This window comes from Arvicola amphibius, chromosome X, assembly GCF_903992535.2.
Source record: "Arvicola amphibius chromosome X, mArvAmp1.2, whole genome shotgun sequence".
Classification (NCBI taxonomy): domain Eukaryota; kingdom Metazoa; phylum Chordata; class Mammalia; order Rodentia; family Cricetidae; genus Arvicola; species Arvicola amphibius.
Window position 1 is genome coordinate 54,723,963 of NC_052065.1, and position 17,986 is coordinate 54,741,948.

The 17,986-nt window shown below is 37.6% G+C and overlaps 1 protein-coding gene across 6 annotated transcripts in view; it reads left to right on the forward strand.

Moving 5' to 3' along the window:
* Heph (hephaestin) overlaps positions 1–17,986 on the forward strand; it is an 81,372-nt gene that overhangs the window by 60,006 nt on the left and 3,380 nt on the right. For all 6 annotated transcript variants that reach the window (XM_038316136.2, XM_038316138.2, XM_038316135.2 and 3 more), the window contains 5 exons: positions 6,315–6,421; positions 7,302–7,527; positions 9,935–10,074; positions 10,929–11,091; positions 16,102–16,146. In XM_038316136.2, the coding sequence (XP_038172064.1) occupies positions 6,315–6,421; positions 7,302–7,527; positions 9,935–10,074; positions 10,929–11,091; positions 16,102–16,146 (681 nt within the window). The remainder of the gene's footprint in view (positions 1–6,314; positions 6,422–7,301; positions 7,528–9,934; positions 10,075–10,928; positions 11,092–16,101; positions 16,147–17,986) is intronic.

The window sequence follows — 17,986 nt, forward strand, 5'->3', positions numbered from 1 at the left end:
GCCACACCTCCTAATCTTCCCAAACAGTAGTTCCACCAAGTGGGGACTAAGTATTCGATTTATGAGCCTATGGGACCCATTCTCATTTGCAGACTGCCACATCAAACATCCTGTTCCTGAGCACTGATAAACTGTTTCTTTTGAGCTACCCTATTTTTTTTCTGGGTAAAAGATATTTTGGGAGGATTCTACTTCTTGCTAACCTTTCCAGTCTGTGGGCCATGAGTTGGACATACCTGAATTCAAATTATTTATAAATATTTGTTGTACAGAAGTTGAACTAATTTTCTAGGGGTGGCCCAAGGAAATATCACAAACTGAATTTTATGAACAACAGACATTTTATTGTCTCAAGTTGTTATAGACTAGAGGTCTACACTAAAGTACTGGAAAGATTCCTTCTTTTTTTAATGGCTATGAGGAAAGGGATTTTTTTCAGACCTCACTCTTTTTTGGATTGTAGGTAGCCATCTTTTCCTTGTTTTCTGTTTTGGAGGAGGGGACCACTCGTTTGTTGGTTCCTGGCCACTTAGCCCCAAAATAATCACACAGAAACTATATTATTTAAATCACTGCTTGGACTATTAGCTCTAGCTTCTTATTGGCTAACTCTTACATATTAATTTAACCCATCTCCATTAATCTGTGTATTGCCATGTGGCTGTAGCTTACCAGCTAAAGTTCCAGCATCTGGTCTCAGGTGGGGCTACATGGAGTCTGTCTATTTCACCCTTCTTTCTCCCAGCATTCAGTGCTGTCTTCCCTGCCTACCCAAGCTCTGCTCTGCTATAGGCCCAAAGCAGTTTCTTTATTCATTAATGGTATTCAAGCATATAGAGGGAAATTCCCACATCATTCTGTGTTTTCTATTGCTGCTTTAAACTCCATGACCAAAAGCAACCTGGAAATAAAGGGGTGTATTTCATCTTAGATCTCTTAAGTCACAATCCCTCACTGAGGAAAATCAGGGCAGGAATATGGAGGAAGGAGTTTTTGCAGAAACCATGGAGTAACACTGCTTACTGGCGTGCTCATTATCACTTGTTCAGCTTGATTTCTTATACCATCCAGGACTACCTGCATACCTAGGGGTAAAAGTCTAAAGTTGCTCAACTATAAAATATAAACTTACTCCTATAAAATAAAATATAAGTTATATATTTTCTTACTCCGACGGAGAAGAACAAGGACACAGTCACAATAAGACCAAAACTAACCCAAAATACAACACTGTAAATAGTTCAGTGCTTCATGTCTGGGACAGGATCACAATCTTTTGGGTTTCAAAGGCCTGTGCAGTTCCCCTTATCCATATCTGCTTTTTGTAGCATAATCAGCTTGTCTGATAACCTCAGGCCAGTTCCACTCCACAGTTGCTACTGTCCTTGGTGATCATCTCATAGTACTGCTATTTCCAGAAGTTTGGAGTCTCCACTGCAACTGAGGATGAATCGTTACCAGTGGCCTCTCCTGTCTTCTCTTCAGGGACTCCCATCCCTATTACACAGTGCTAGCCCTCAGCTGCTCCCCATTACCTCTTTAGGTCTTCAAAGTCAGTACTACCTGACTCTGACACATTACCCATTTTAGCTGCCAGCAGGAGATACAGCCTTGGCCACTCAAGACCACAGATGCTGTGTTTTGACCTTGAGGAAATACTCCCAGAAGATTTCTCCTAAATGATGCTGGTCTCTTCTTAAGCACAGCTTATTTCTCAGCCCAGGGAACCAACATCATTTGTCTCAGTAAAGCAAAGGTTTTTCTTCAGTAGTGGTAGTATCTTGTTAATCATTTATGAGTCTTCAGGTCTAGCTGACCAGAACCAAGGGTTCTTAACAAAAAACATTACACAAATTGCCCCGGTCAGAGTCTTTGTTTCCTTCTGACATTGCACAAGTCAGTCTTCCATCATCTGCATCACTTTTAGCATTTTTATTCAAACTCCCAGATGCCCGTTAAGCTTTGAGCACTCAATGGCTTTCCTATATTAAAGTTCCAATGTCCTTCGACAATCCTCTTCCAAACAGTATAATCAGTTCTGTCACAGCAATGCCTCATGAACCTGATACCAGTTTCTGTTTTAGGTTTCTATGGCTTTAATAAAGACAATGACCAGATAAACTTAAGTAGTAAAGGGTTTATTTCAGCTTACAGTTCTACATCACATCACATCAGCAAAAGAAGTCAGGGCAGAAACTCAAGGTACAAACCTGGAGGCAGAAACTGAAGTAGAGACCGTGGAGGAGTGCTGTTTACTGACTAGCTTGTCATGGCTTGCTCAGCCTGCTTTCTTGTAGAACCCAGGACCACCCTCCCAGGGGTGGTACATCCCACAGAGATCTGTGGCCTCCTTCAATAATCATTAAGAACATGCCCTATAGACTTGCCTATATCTGATTGAAGCAGTTTCTCAAATGATATTCTTCTTCCCAGATAACTCTAGCTGGTATCAACTTGACAAAACCAACCAACCAAACAAACAAACCAGGGCACTGTATCTTCAGGTATTTTTCTTGTTATGTATGGCTTTACACCTAAAGTTCTCCTTTTTATAAGGATACTGGGTAATATTCGAGGCCTGCCCTACTAACCTCATTTAAAACCGATTTCCTCTTGTTTCTAATTTGGCCATGTTTCTAAATGAGGTCAGATTCTGAGCTAATGGGGGTTAAGACTTCAATATATAATATTTTGGAAGGGACACATTTGGATCAACAACAGATAGAGGATTAAGTAATGAAAAGGAAATGAGGAAATTTAGATGTAAATGTTGGCAGCACTGTAAAATACTTAATTGTAAAGAAAGCCAGATTCATAGATTGGAGAAGACGCAGTGTGGGGGGAAATCACAGAATCAAGGAGAGAACTGAGCATGGTGTATTTGGAAAGAGGGATGAGTAGAGGAGAAGTTAAAGATACAGGTAGGAGGATGAACCTAAATCTAGCAATACACAAGAAGTGGTATTGGGAATTCTCTTGAAAGTTGTAATCTTAAATCAGAAAAAGAGAACTTCCTCATCTGAGTCTGGAGTGACTGATGAATATTTATTTATCAATATGGTACTAGAACTGGTAATGGCAGTAGAAGAGATAAAAGCCTTCAGAGTGGTATGTGAAGGTTAATTTTGATTCTCACTTTAATTAAACTGCTGTGTTGGTTGGGATTTGTGAAATTTCCTTCTGGGCATGTCTGTGATAGCATTTCCAGAAAAATTAGTCAGGAACACCTATTCTGTATGTAGACAGCAGCATCCTATGCACTAGTATTCTGAGTAAAGAGCATTACCTCACTCTACTTCCTGACCCCTAGATTGGGAGCTGCTTGCTCTACTATTCCCTGCTGATCAGGAGGTGCTGAAATCATGACTCAAGATAAATATTTCTTTCTTTAAGTTGTTTATATTAGATATTTTGTCAGAGGGTTAAGAAAAGTTACTAATCAAAATGGTAAGAGCATAATTCTAGAGTTAGGCTGTATAAGTTCACATTTCAGTCCTATGTGTGGCATTTGGAAAGCTATTAACATCTGTCTGTTACCTTCAGTTCATATCTACAAAGGTTTCTTTTTGAGAATTCAGAATTTCAGTGTGCTACACAAGCATTTGGCAGTGTCATTATTATGGAAAGTCTGAGTGAAAATGAGTAGTGGGGAGGTACAAAACAGGTGAGCCTAGAAGAATGTGGTAAAAATTTGGAGTCACCAAGAATAGCAAGATATGGAGCTACAAAATTCAATAGCACTTGGGGCATCACTGAGACTGTGAATATATTTTTAAAAACTGCAGTACTTAGGGCCAAGCAGCTTTCATCAGTGCTGTTTAGTAGCTACTGGTCTAATACCAGAAGAGATGGATTCCAGGGTGATAGATGGCTTAGTATTTTTCAGCTTTAGTGAACATGACAATTACTTAAACTTATTAAATTATATGTGACCAGTGATATTACATTGTGCTTACTTAGTGATGTTGGAGTCAAACCCAGGTCCTTGTGCATGTTGGAGAAAATTCTACCACTAAGCTACAAAAAGGATCATTACAATATTTGATTTTGGTTTTTGTTTCCCTGATAGCTGCTGCTGCTGAAAATCTTTTCTGTTTATATTTATATTTTTATATCATCTTTAGTGAATTGTCTGTTGAAAGGTTTGCTCATTTTAATTGGGCAGATTGTTCTTGTTTTGTTACATTGTCAGAGTTCTTTACTATTTCATTGAAAAAAGTGAGCAGATGAATTAAATAAACATTTCTCCCCAAAAGTACTTGAAAATACCACTAAAGGCCAGAGAAAATTCTCAACATCATTAGACATGCGAGAACAGCATATCAGAATTTCATTAGAATAGCCTATCTCCTTCACTAAAGCAAAATTAAGAATAAAGATAACTAATTTTTGAGAATATTGAGAAAGTAGAATCTACCTAGTGATGTTTGATGATTCCAGTGCTTTGCAAATCAGTTTGCCAATTTTTCCAATTGTTAAGAATTGGCATTACTGTATAATTTAATAATTCCATCCCAAGTTATACACTCAAGGTAAATGAAAACATAACTTCATACAAAAAAACTGTATGAAAGTTAATAGTGGCAATTTTCTGATTTTGTGAATGAAATCAAGAGTCTCGAGCATGCTAGGAAAGTGCTTTACCCATGAGCTACAAGTGTAGTTCTTAATGTCAGTGTCATTCATATTACACGCAAAGTAGAAATACCCAAATATCTATCAACTGATGAGGGGATGAATAGTGCAATATATCCATAAAATGTCATATACTTTGGCAATAAAAAGCAACAGTGTATTTGGCAGCATGTGTAGACCATGAAAATATTATAAAAATGAAATAGTCTAGTAAGAGAAAGACAATAAATCATATGACTGAATTTATGTGAAATGCTCAGAATGAGAAAACAAGTTTGTGTTTGCATTGGAGTGCTGAGTAGTTTAGAGGGTGACAAGGGTATAGTGATTTCTGGGCTATAATGAATTGTTCTACAATAGAACATGGTAGTAGTTACAAAACTATGTGAAAGTGTATTATTTTAGGGTACAGTATTTAATTTGTTGGTCAATCAAACCACTGTACCCAAAATCTGCCTTCACAAACTAGTGAGTTATTGAGGTACTTAAAGCAGCAGTAATGGTTCAGGGGTTACTTACAGGAACATGGATAATTAAAAAAAAACATTGAAAACCTCACCCTAGCCTAGGTGATGACTCATAAAATTTGCTTTCTTGGAGCTTCCTGTATAGTTTGCTCATTTTTAGCAGTTGTTACTGTCTATGTAATCTCTGATGTCAGGTATTTGTGAATCTTGAAAGCATCTGGAGTAAAGATATGAGTCAATGGTTAAAAGCAAGTGTTCCTCTTCCAGAGCAATGTGAATTCAGTTTCCAAATGCACACCAGAAAAATTACTACCATCTATGGCTCCAAAGGATGGTATGATGCTTTCTTGTCTAAATGGCCATTAGCACTATGTGGGCATATTACCTGTACATATGAATTTAAAATAAACTAAATCTTAAAAATATAAAGTATATTATAGAGATAGAATCATAAGATTTGGTACTTCATTGGATGTTGAGTGTTAAAGTGGCAAGGAAAACTAAAGTTTTGAGTCTTGGCAACTAGGAGAATAGGTATGCTATTTTGCAACATCAAAGGCACACTTTGGAGAAAAGTTTTACTTTTTCCAAGGAGAGAATTAAATTTATAGCAATTTTAGGTTGTCTTTGGTCCTGAAGATTGAAGCTAGAGCTTCCTGCATAGTAAAATGCTCTGCCACTGAACTGTAACCCCCAAAAGAAAATTTCCATTTTTATCTGCTATTAGGACAGTATGAAAATGATATCTACTATTCAGTGGCAATTTTGAGGTGAGAGTTTAGTAACAAGGTAGGTCTGACTTGAAATTGTTAAGATTTTTCAAGGTGAAGATCATAATATGTAACTGAAAACTTCCATAGAGTCTTGAAGGGGTTAGATGAGCGCAGAGCTTTTGGAAACAGTTTCATTCAGGAGGCAGCAAGCAGAGAATCAAGATGAACAAAGAAGCCAAATGATACAACATCATAGCCCCTGAGCACAGCAGCAGGACTGCATCATCATAGAATTAAGCCTGAACTTCTGTGCATGAAGGGGCTAGAAGGTTTTTTTTTCCAAGCAGAGAGAAAAAAATCTAACAAAATAAAATGGAGCTTAACATGAGAAGAACGGATGAGGCTCTTGAGGGTGCTGGGGTTCACCCACTGTAGCCTTTAGAAATAGAGGGGAATGTCATACTGGCACCAATGAGACGTTTCTTACTACCATTCTTAGGTGAAGTACTTACTTACCAGTGGAACATCCCGGAAAGATCTGGTCCTGGATCTGGTGATTCTGCTTGTGTTTCCTGGATTTATTATTCTGCAGTAGAGCCCATCAAGGTAAAGAAAAAAATTGAATGTTGTAAGAAGGATCCCAGAAATGGGCAAACTATCTGGCAAAAATGACAGCAAAAGGTGTGGTTAAAAGGAACAAACAAAAAACAAGCAGCCAACCAATCAACCAACCAAACAACAAAAAACAGCTCTTAACACCTGGAGCTTGAGGAAATTTACTCAAATGCTTGCCTTATTTTAATAGGAAGAGGGATGAAGGTAGTCTGTGACACCAGATACTTGTCATGAGGATTTTCTTTTTTGTCTCATGTTTTTGGATCCTATAAGCAGTATGTTCTCATATTTTTAAAAATGTGGATAGTTGTCAGGAAATTAGGGGGCTATTGCAAATTTAGCTAGAATGACCTTGGAATAACTATAATAAAGTCATGCTGCCTCTGCCTGGGGAATGAATTTAGTCTATCTAGACAGATAATATTGCAAGTCTTCAGCAATATGTTATGTCTACTCTATTATGGGTATTTTTCTTGGGGTTATGGATGATGCAAATGTAAGGTCTCGTCCCCACTTGCAAAGTCCAGTTGAGCAAAAGGGAAGCAGAGAAGGTAGCAGAAAGGAAGCCACCTGTAATCTGGACTTTGAAATCTAAATGAGAGTGTGCCATAGATAAGGAGGATGTTGAAAGAAGGGCATTGCAGGCATAACAAACTGCCTAAAAAGGTGTTAGGTTGGTACATTTAAAAATTAATGTATAATTCAATCTAGCTAAAGCACAAGTTATACATCACATCTCAGCTATGTCTGAAATGAATACAAAACATTTATGATAAAGTGACAATGGGCTTAGAGTAAGCTTATCTGTGACTCCACTCTTGACAAAGTACTGCCATCCAGGAATAACCTCATGTCTTTCTCCCTTCATCAGGACATGTATAGTGGCCTGGTGGGACCCTTAGTCATCTGTAGAAAAGGCGTCTTGGGACCCCATGGAGGCCGGAACGATATGGACCGGGAATTTGCCTTGTTGTTTTTGATCTTTGATGAGAACCAATCTTGGTATCTGGAGGAGAATATCGCAATTCATGGGTCACAAGAGACAAAGCGTGTTGACCTACAGGATGAGACTTTCTTGGAGAGCAATAAAATGCATGGTCTGTAGAAAAGAAGCTACTCTTATTCCAAAGTAGTCTGCACTGTTTTCAGGGGATGATCTGCTAGGCTCATCTCTATCTGTGGGTGCATAATTCTGGAAAGGATGAGAAAGCTGGACAGTGGAATGGAAATGACTTAGAAAAAAACCTTTCTTATTATTCTACACATATATTTGTAAAACAAATACATGGTCCAGGTTAGATGAGGTGCCCAGAAGAAGGAAGCTAACTCTGTAAAGTTATCATTATGATACAAGCAAGTTTTAACGTACTAGGTAAGTGAAGATGAACATTTATGGCCCTCTGTATACTTAATTAGCCCATCTGGACAGACAATCTTGGTAAGTGGTCCTCCGTTTCAAAATTCTGAGTTTGTTTTCCTCTTAAAAGCTTGATATCTAATCATCACTTTAAATTCTGGATAGGTTCTGTCAATATAGACAAATGAAGGACAACTTGTCAGTTTTACTACTATTAAAGCAAAATTTAAATTTGCATTGAGTAGTTGGAGAAGCTAGCCACGGAGAATAGCACATGGAGCTGTTACATACCATCAAGAACTTTTTGATTCTTGAATGGATCTGGGGTGGGAGAATTGTATCATCAAAGCCTTCCTTTGCTCTAGATATCTGGTTGCTTTTCACAAAAAAAGAGAGAAAGTGGCGAATGAGAGGGAGGGCTTAAGTGCAGAGGAATGTCTGAAGTGATCTACCCCAGCACTTCTCGCCCAAGATTTCTTTGATCTGAGAGTGAGGTGCAGCTTTGATAATGACTCTAATGGAACTCAAAAGTAGTATCCCATTGTCCTACAGATTTTATCTATTTCCTCTTGATGGAAAGATGAGTGATTCACACTAGAATGGATGATTCACAACTTTACAAAGTGAACTTTTTTCATTTCTGTCAAATCACGGAAATAAAATGGACTAGAACTAAGAGGAAATGAGGGCAAAGATAGGTCTTCCCAATTCGGGATTTGGCTAATGCCCACTTTTATCTACGCAGGTGTCCATTTTTCCAGCCTTCAGCTGTCACTCTACCTAGCTAGCTAAATAGCAGGTATTTTTAAACATGTTCTGAGCTATAAATACAAAGAAAAATAATGTTGTAATCCAAGGGACAAGTAAATAATATTCTAACTTCTCTTCTACATTTCTGAACCAGCTGAAAAAAAATAAATGGTTAAGATAAAATATGAGCCTTATTACCGAAAATACTAATTGGAAAACTGAATTTCATTTTATAACTAAATATGATTGCTGATAGCTTTCCTTGCAAAGGATAGGTTTTCTAAATTGTCATTGACATCAATGAACAACAAAATTTCTCTGCATTAAGAGAGGCAGGAGCTTACCAGAACCAATTACTGAACCAATTTGCACCCTTTTCTATGATCAAAGAGATAAAACCTCTAGAAGTGGGTGAGCAGAGCAATTTGGTTCTTGTTTTTAGCCAAATTCACAATTTGATGTTGGTAGACATAGAGAAATACTGTAGCTGTTCCCTTCCATTATTTTCCCTCTTGAAGAGTAGAGTAGAAATTGCCTCTCATCTGTGAGAAAATGAGATGTGGGAGGAAATTGTTTTGGGTAGGAAATAGTCCTACCAATATGAGTTGATGTAACCATGAATAGTTCAGTATAGCATAGGATGTGATTTTGGAAGACAACGTGTTAAATAAAACAATGTATTTTGTAGTCTGAGTTATCTGTTTGTGGTTTTGCAAGTGTGCCAGAAAGCTATAGCACTGTAGTATATAAATTTATTTCCTGCCATTAGTAACCTGAGACAAGTTGGCAACATAAGCTTTCACACCTTAAAAGATAAATAAACCTAGAAGACAGATTTTGGAGAGTTCTAATGAATCATGCTGAGGAGTATTGAAGGAGTTCAAAGGGGGAAGGTGATATAAGAAATTGAGGTTACATGGAGGAGCTTAGAAAATCAGAAAAGTTTTCTTAAGGGGGTGAAATTTTAAAGAGAAATAATAAGAAAGCAATTTTTATGAGAAAGAAATTCAGAAGCCTAAGGATTCAGATCTGTATAGACCAAGTGGATGGCGGTGAAAGAGAACAAATCCACTAACTGGAATTGATAGTGTGGGTATTTGGAGGTGGACCTGGGAAACTGATATGGAGGTATATTTTAAATAAACTGTTGCCGTGGAATTGTTGTTGTTTGGGAAAAGGAGGAGCCCTTAAGTTTTTTTTTTTTAACTTCAAAATAACATGATTAGAATAATTGCTTAGAGATAACTCTGATATCATTATTGTGGAAGATACATTCTATAGAGTGATGTAGCAAGTTAGTAGCTTATTGCTATCATCAGAAATGATAGGAAATACACATAAGACAGTGGCAAACTATAAATAAAAGAAAAGATATGAGACATTTTCTTCTTTTGCAGCCATCAATGGGAAACTCTATGCTAATCTCAAGGGTCTTACCGTATACCAAGGAGAACAAGTAGCCTGGTACATGCTAGCCATGGGTCAAGATACTGACATTCACACTGTACACTTCCATGCAGAGAGTTTCCTTTATCAGGTGAGCTGAAATATGGTTGAACCCCACAGGAGTGATTCAAATGATGCCTTAAGAGTCTTCGCAGAAGGCAATGGCAAGGAATAAAGTAATAGTTAAGGAATATGAAGGTTTATGGTATGGAACATCTAGCAGAGGATTCTAATAAATTGTGTACGCCAAGGCAGTCACTTCTTGTAGGATTTAGCTTTTCCTTCTGATAAGAAAGAGAAAGTCTCACTTAAAAGATAAGTAGATGGAAGAAACCAGTGTTACTGTATCTGAGCCAAAGACTTTAGATTCGATGAGCAATGATCTTAAGAGGAAGGAATTTCAAATATTCTTAAAAATCCTTGAAAGTTTTGAATCCATCATAACAAGAGTTTAAGTTCAGGATCTACATAGAACAATACATGGTTGTGAAAAAGTTTTAATCTTAGGAAAAGAGCACAGAATTGGAGACATTGTTGTATATTAGAGATTTAGAACTATTTTGATTGGAGTCTTGGCAAGGAGAAACTAAGCTGGATTCACTTCTAAAGAAAACATGTGGATCCTTCTAAGAGATCAGAACTTTATCCAGACTTTCCAGATTTTAGCTTACAAAAAGTTTCAGAGAAACCAGATTTGAACCCTCTAAAAGACTGGTAACATCTTTCATCTGTGGCACTTTATGAAAAAGTAGGAGAACAGTGCTGTGTTGTTTTAGTTTGCATGATTGAGTTCTAGGACAGATAAATAAATGGACCTTTGATGTTTCTCATTGTCTTAGACATTTTGGAGTCTTAAGAACCTAAAAAGGACATCATAGACCTTTAGTTGCTATAAGCTGTAAATTGGTTCCTCATTTTCACTTCTCGCCATCATCTTTATTACAGAATGGACACAGTTACCGGGCAGATGTTGTAGATCTTTTCCCAGGGACATTTGAGGTTGTGGAGATGGTAGCCAGCAACCCTGGAACATGGTTGATGCACTGCCACGTGACTGACCATGTTCATGCTGGCATGGAGACCATCTTTACTGTTGTGTCAAATGGAGGTAAGACCCAAATCCCCGAAGTGTGTTATTTTCTAATCTTTTGTCTAGTCTGTAGAGAACAGGTAATAGTAAGGAACCACTTGAACTTCCCCTACTGACTCAGAAGAACCAGGTTTTATCATAGAGCAGTGCCCCTGATTAGGCATTTCCCCAAGCTGCATTTCTCATCCTCCCATGTGAGTTTATTACATTTGCAAGGGAGGGCACTTTGTTAGTGTAGCTTTACCACTCTTTGGTAAAAAAAAATATTTATTTATTTACAAATGCATTTGAAGTCTAATAGAGGTGCTACTTCAAGGAAATTACTAGTGATGCTTCTTTGATGTGGTTAGTGTCAATACAGACAAATCTGTGGGGCTTGAAAGATAGCTGAGTGGGCAACAGTGTTTGCAAGCAAGCATGAGAATCTAAGTTTGCAGTTATTTAAAAGAAGCTGGGTACGGCCAAAATACATGGAACCCATGTCTGGCAGGATGAATACAGGAAGATCCTGGGAGCTTACTGGCTACTCAGCTAAGCCAAACAGTAAGTTCTGGGTTCAGTGGGAGACTCTTGTCAATGAAACAGAGGTGGAAAGTAGGAAGAAAGACATCCAGTGCCTCTAGCCTTTGAATGCGTGAGCATGAGCACAAACACATGTGAGCATATATACAACAAACACATCACACACACACACACACACACACACACACACACACAAACGCTCACGGATCCACACCCCAGACTGTAGTGAAACCTCTTCTAAAGAGAAGAAAATAATTCTAGGGGATACTCTCTAGTCATGGTTTTGTGAAGGTTGTGAATGGCAGTTCTTCAGAATTGTCTCTGTCTAAGTTAAATGGTAAATGTCTCACTTCAGAATTATCTCTAAGTTAAATGGCAAATGCCTCACTCTTCTACATGAACTGTGTCCAGGGACCAGCACTATTTTCATTCCAAGAAGCCTTCTTAGATCAATGCATAATTTTACTTTGTTTTTATTTTTAAGACTATAATATAATTATAGTGTTTCCCTTTTTTCCCTCCAAACACTTACATATATTTCTCTTTCCTCTTTTTCAAAGTCACAACCCCTTTTCTATTAATTATTATTGCATGCATGTATCTATATCTATATATACATTTATTTTCCTAATTATAACCAGCTCAGTCCATGTGATGTTACTAGTATGTATGTTTTTAAAGTTTTTTCATATATCATCCTGATTTGGAAAATAATGGTATTAGAGTACGTATTCTGAGATGGGCAGTCATTGACTCTATCAAAAGACATAGAGAGGGAAGATGCCTTTGACTATTCAAACAGACTTAAGTCAACTGGAGTACAGAATACAACTCTGCTCTTAATTGAAGAGGACAACATGATAGTATGTATGATTTCTCATATCATTAAAAAGTTTTTCTCTGCCAAATCTTAATGCTAGAATATTGCTTCTGTTGCTTTTACTTATTACTCTGGTACAACCCCCAGAACCCAGTTGTCATTTTTTCTCTCACTCCATCGCCCAGAAGACACACACTATCAAGGTGCTATAGATTCATATAAGCTTTGCTCTTGTTAATTTAGGAGGTCTTGTTCTGTTGGTGTCCTCCATGCCTTCTGGCTCTTACACTCTTTCTGCTGCCTCTTACTTGCTGTTCCCTGAGCTCTGAGCAGGGAGGGATTTGATGGAGATTTCCCATTTAGGGCTTAGTCTTCCAAGGTCTCTCATTCTCTGTCTGTGGTTCTCTATATTTGTTTCCAAATGCTATCGGAGGAAACTTCTCTGGTGGTGGTTGAACAAGGCACTGATCTATGAATGTAGCAGAATATCATAAGGAGTCATTTAATCCTTATGCTTTTTGTTGTTTTGTTTTCCTCTTTCAGATCAGTATTGTTTAGTTTTCCCCTAGATCCCTTGGCTATCTAGTTTTTGGTTCTTGGTCATCCAGGTAGTACTGGGTATGGGTTCCATCTCATGGAGGAGGTCTTAAGTCAAATCATGTGTTGGTTGGTTACTCCCACAAGTTTTGGCCACCATTGCCCTATCACATCTTGCAGACAGGATACCATTGTAGATCAAAGGGTTTGTGGCTGACTTGGTGTTTATGTTTCTCTTTTGCGAGAATGCAGAGCACATTTCTGTGCCAAAGATGCTAAAACGTAGAGATAGAGGCTTTTATGTAGGCACCAGTTTAACTTCTCCATGTGCAATGAGTTGTGCAGGTGTTGTCTTCAGAAATGGGGTCTTGCTATCAGTTTGTGGAGAACAATCAATAATCTTGACAACACCCTTAGTTGTTTAGGCTTTCTCATTCGGGCCCTTGTACCAACAACTCAACTAGATGTACCCAATCCTGGTACAGGAAGCTTTGATGGCCAGTTGGGACTCTGCCTCCTTGTTATTTGGCTGTTTAGATCACCTTCATATATGTATTTTAGGAAGTTTCTACTATATTAGTTTTATACTGCCCCTCGAATGTCACTGTTACCCCTCCCACAACTGCCATCTACTTGATCCTTCTGTTTTAAATCCCCCATCATTGTCTATCTGTAATTATCTATTCTACCTTCCATTTCCTAATGAGATCTCTTTGTTTATACCTACTCTCTGTGGGTCTGTGAATTGTTGCTTAGTTATCACTTACTTATCAGCTAATATTCACCTATAAATGGATATTAACATGTTTGTCTTCCTGAGTCTAGGTTACCTTATTCAGGATGATTTTTTTTTCTAGTTCCATTTGATTGCATTCAAGTTTCATGATGTCATTTTTTAAAAAAGATGAGTAATACTCCATTGTATAAATGTACCACATTTTCTTTACCCATTCTTCTGTTGAGGGACCTCTAGGTCATTCCCAATTTCTAAAAAGGCCATTTCTTGGATAAAGTTTCTGATGAAGCTATGAGGTACATGAACCACATCTAAGATGAAGGATTAATACAATAGTGGAGGAAGATAATCTTTCTATTGTGATAAGAGAAAAGACAGAAAAAAAGAGGATCAGTGTGTAAGTTTAAAAGAAGGTCCTGACAAGCAGATTTCCTGCCTCATGTTCTCTTTATTTCTCTGTGGCTCAGCTGATAGTCATCTGCTGAGGGGGAGCTATTGGAGGAAATTGGGAGAAGTGTTAGGATAGCTACTTTGGGGGTGAGTAATAAAGTCAGTATTGCCTTATAGCATTGAGGGCTTAGTTAAAATTAGACAGGGAGAATCCAAGTTTCTATATGCATTTGACTTTTTTCTGGTGGTATTCAGCATATTGGGTAAAATACAAGGCAAGGAAAGTTACTTACTACTACTACCTGCGATTCCCTATGTTAGTGTTTGAAGTTATAGACCATGTATTTTAATCTTGTCATTAGTAGAAGAGAAGATATGGATGAAATTGGTAGGTCTGGGAAGTCAAATGGTTTAGGAATAAAATGTTTATTGAGGGGAGAACAACAGGATTTTTGCTACCAAAAAAATAAACATTAAAAAGAGATTTTTTTGTTAGCATTGGGATTTCTGCAATGGTGCCGGTCTGGATGAGCAATCCAATATGATCATGATTTAGCACGAGGGCTTGAACTGGAGTAAAGATACAAGTGACTGGAATAAAAATGTCTCATTCCTGGGACAGAAATGAAGAAGGACTATATTAATAATCAAAGACTTCCATGGAGGAAGAGAACTACTGGTTAAGAATAACAAGAAATGTTTTTCGTTTTTCTGTCTGTTTAATGTGATCCTCATAAGCAACCAGTCTTTACTAAAATGGGAGAATCAATATTTGAATAGCACACCCTCAGAAAATAGTTATGCTTCACTGAAGAAAGGGAGAATTATTATTATTATTATTATTATTATTATTATTTTGAGACAGGATTTAATGTGTAGAGAAACACATTTGACAGAGAGCAGGGGCTTTCTAAAGGGAGACTGGGAAATGGTGGAAGAGAAGTAACATAGTATTCAATGGGAATAGAGAAAGGGACAAGAAACACAGACGTTAAGGCAGAGGGCTAAGTTATATTTTGGCTGCCTAGGTCTGTGCACTTGCTGTTGTTTCCTGTGACCAGTCAAAACCAAATTAACATTTTCATATTGATTTTTTTACTGATGAAATTTCTTATTTGACAGTTTCACGCATTCTGTTAATGTATTTGGCTTACTCTCTCTCCCTTTAACTACCTTGTTCCCTGCCATCCTCCCTCAACCAGTCTCTTTCTCAGATTCATGACTTTTAGGTTGGTTTGGTGACATTCAGTTTAATCAGAGCCATCTGTATGACCACTGAATTGGAACTATTTGTTGGAGCCTGGTGAGATCCTCAGTGGGTATTTAACTGAAGGCAATGGTCCTCACTCTCCCTGAATTTATCTGTAGCAAAGGCCAACCATGAGGGGTAGAGACCTGCGCTCCTCCTCCATCTGTGCCTGACTGTTGACAGTGCCGTTCTTGCACAGATCCGCTGCAGGGAGCTGCACCTGCTTTGACTTTGTGATTGCAGGGACTTTGTCTTGCTCAAGAGATGATCTTTTGCAGTCCTTCTCCGTGTCTTCCAGCGCTTCCATTCTTCATGACATTTCTTTCACAGTGTTCCTCAAGCTTTTCCGTGGATAGTACAAATGTGTTGTTCAGGGCTGAGCATCTGCACAGCGATAGGGCTCTCCTTTCATTTTGTTCACAGGAAAGAGTCTTCTTTTTTTAAAGCTGAGAGTAACATATGTCTAGAAGGATAAATGGAACTGTTCAGGAGCTGGCTTGATACTATGTTCATTTGCTAAACAACAGTAGTCCATAACCCCACCACCACCACACAGGACCTATGATCTGCCCTACTATGGGTTTTTGACTAGGTTTTAAGTACCAGGCATGGATTCCCTTGTACTCTTAGAACAGATATCAAATCCAGTCAGGGAGACCTTTAAAAAGTAGTAAATTCCAAAAAGAAATTGTTTCAAGTAATGTAAATATCCCATAGAAATCCTATTGATAGGTACAAAGAATAATAGGATTAACCTCTTGTCTTTTCCCACAGAATATTTAAGTACTATGAGTACCGTTACCAAAGAGATTGGAAAAGGTATGTAGGATGATGCATATATACTGAGAAGTTACATGTCGTGTGTGTGTGTGCGTGTGTGCGTGTGTGTGTGTGTGTGTGTGTGAGAGATACTTCTAACATGACTAAACTTTGGCACTGTAATATAACAACTTAAGATTTCTGTAAGATGTCAGAAGGCAATGAACTAGGATTTAGTGACCCTTGACATGTTGATTCACCTTATGTCTTCCCCATAACCTCTGGATTGGGGAAACAGTCACATAGAAAGCTGTAACCTTAGCTCATGAACTAGTTTATAAGGGAGAAGAAAATTCCAAATCCTGATAGGTTGGACCTGAAAGAGTTGTAGTCAAAACAAGGATTCCTGCATAGACAATGTGAAATGAGAACAAAAACTACTTTTATTCTTTTATTTTTCATCTACAGAATACCAAGGAATTGTAGCTTAGGAACCATTCGTTTTCTTCCCTTTGAGAAAATAAAGATTTTTTTTCCTATGATGCCTAGGTCTAAATTATTCTTTCGTTCTTTACCCCATTTGTGTCTTTTACCAGGAAAGATTCAGAAGTTGTGTGAGGTACAAAGACTATTAGACCCATGGGTGCTATCATGCCTGTTATCCCCGCACTTGGGAAGTGGAGCAGGAGAATCATTGGTTCTAGACAAACCTAGACTCATAGTGAGATCCTGTCACAAAAGACTAAAAATCCCACCTAAAGGGGACACTAAAGAGTATCAATTTACTCTGGAGATTTTCAGCTCTACTGAAAACCAGCTTCTCATTAGTAAAGCCCCCATCATCTACTTGAGTATCTCATGAATTGTTAACCATGGATTGGGAGGTGTGCTGGAGAGGTTAGAGGAAGGTGAGGTAAGGTTGAAAGAGCAGTGTGCAGATCACATTTCCTTCAACTCATGTAACCTAAAGTCCTATAGTTTATATATATGTGTGTGTATGTGTGAGTGTGTGTATACATACATGTATATATATGTGTGTTTATATATTTATAATTTTACATATGTATATGTACATATGCATTTATGCATGTGCATATGTGTATATAATATGTGTGTACTTGTATACATATACATAAATATTATATGTGCATTTTTATAAACTCTTACTTGAGGAAAAATCTGTCAAAATTGTAGGTCTAACAAAATTCACTAATATTCTAAATTGGAAGTTTTTTCAGGGTCACAAGAAGACTAAATGCCAGAATGTAAACTCAGAACCAGAGTGCTTTGCAGTTTCTATTTGAACTCATTACTTTGTATCTTCTTTCAGTTCTGTGAGAACATTCATTCTTCCAATTATGCATTCATCAAACAAGTGTCAATTACCAGGGCCACAAAAACAAATAAGACATAATTGCTACTTACCAGTGCCTAAAAATGGAATGAGACACAGAAACAATAATTGTAATGTTAGATGCTGTGCACAGAAAGGGTAAATAGCAATACTGTCTTATAATTATTATATATTTGCTGTTTACCAGGTGCCATGCTAAATATTTCATGCATATTATTAACTCATTCAAATATGATAATAATCCCCTTCATTAGGATTGGTCATAGTTATCTATATTTTGCTAAAAAAGTAAGCTAAGATTCACTAGGGATTCAGTCATTTAGCCCTAGGTCACAGACTAGATAAACCATAGGTTCAGAAAGAATACTGCCAATTTGTAACCCTAAAGACATGCACCACTAATTGTCCAAATGAATTGCAGATATGTAACTTTTAACATGGAGTTACAAAGAAAAAGAAAAGTTGGAAATTATTCAGGCAAAGTAAGATACATGAACAAAGTCAGAACCTATAGAGATGCCATGTTTACAGGAAATAAAGGTTGAG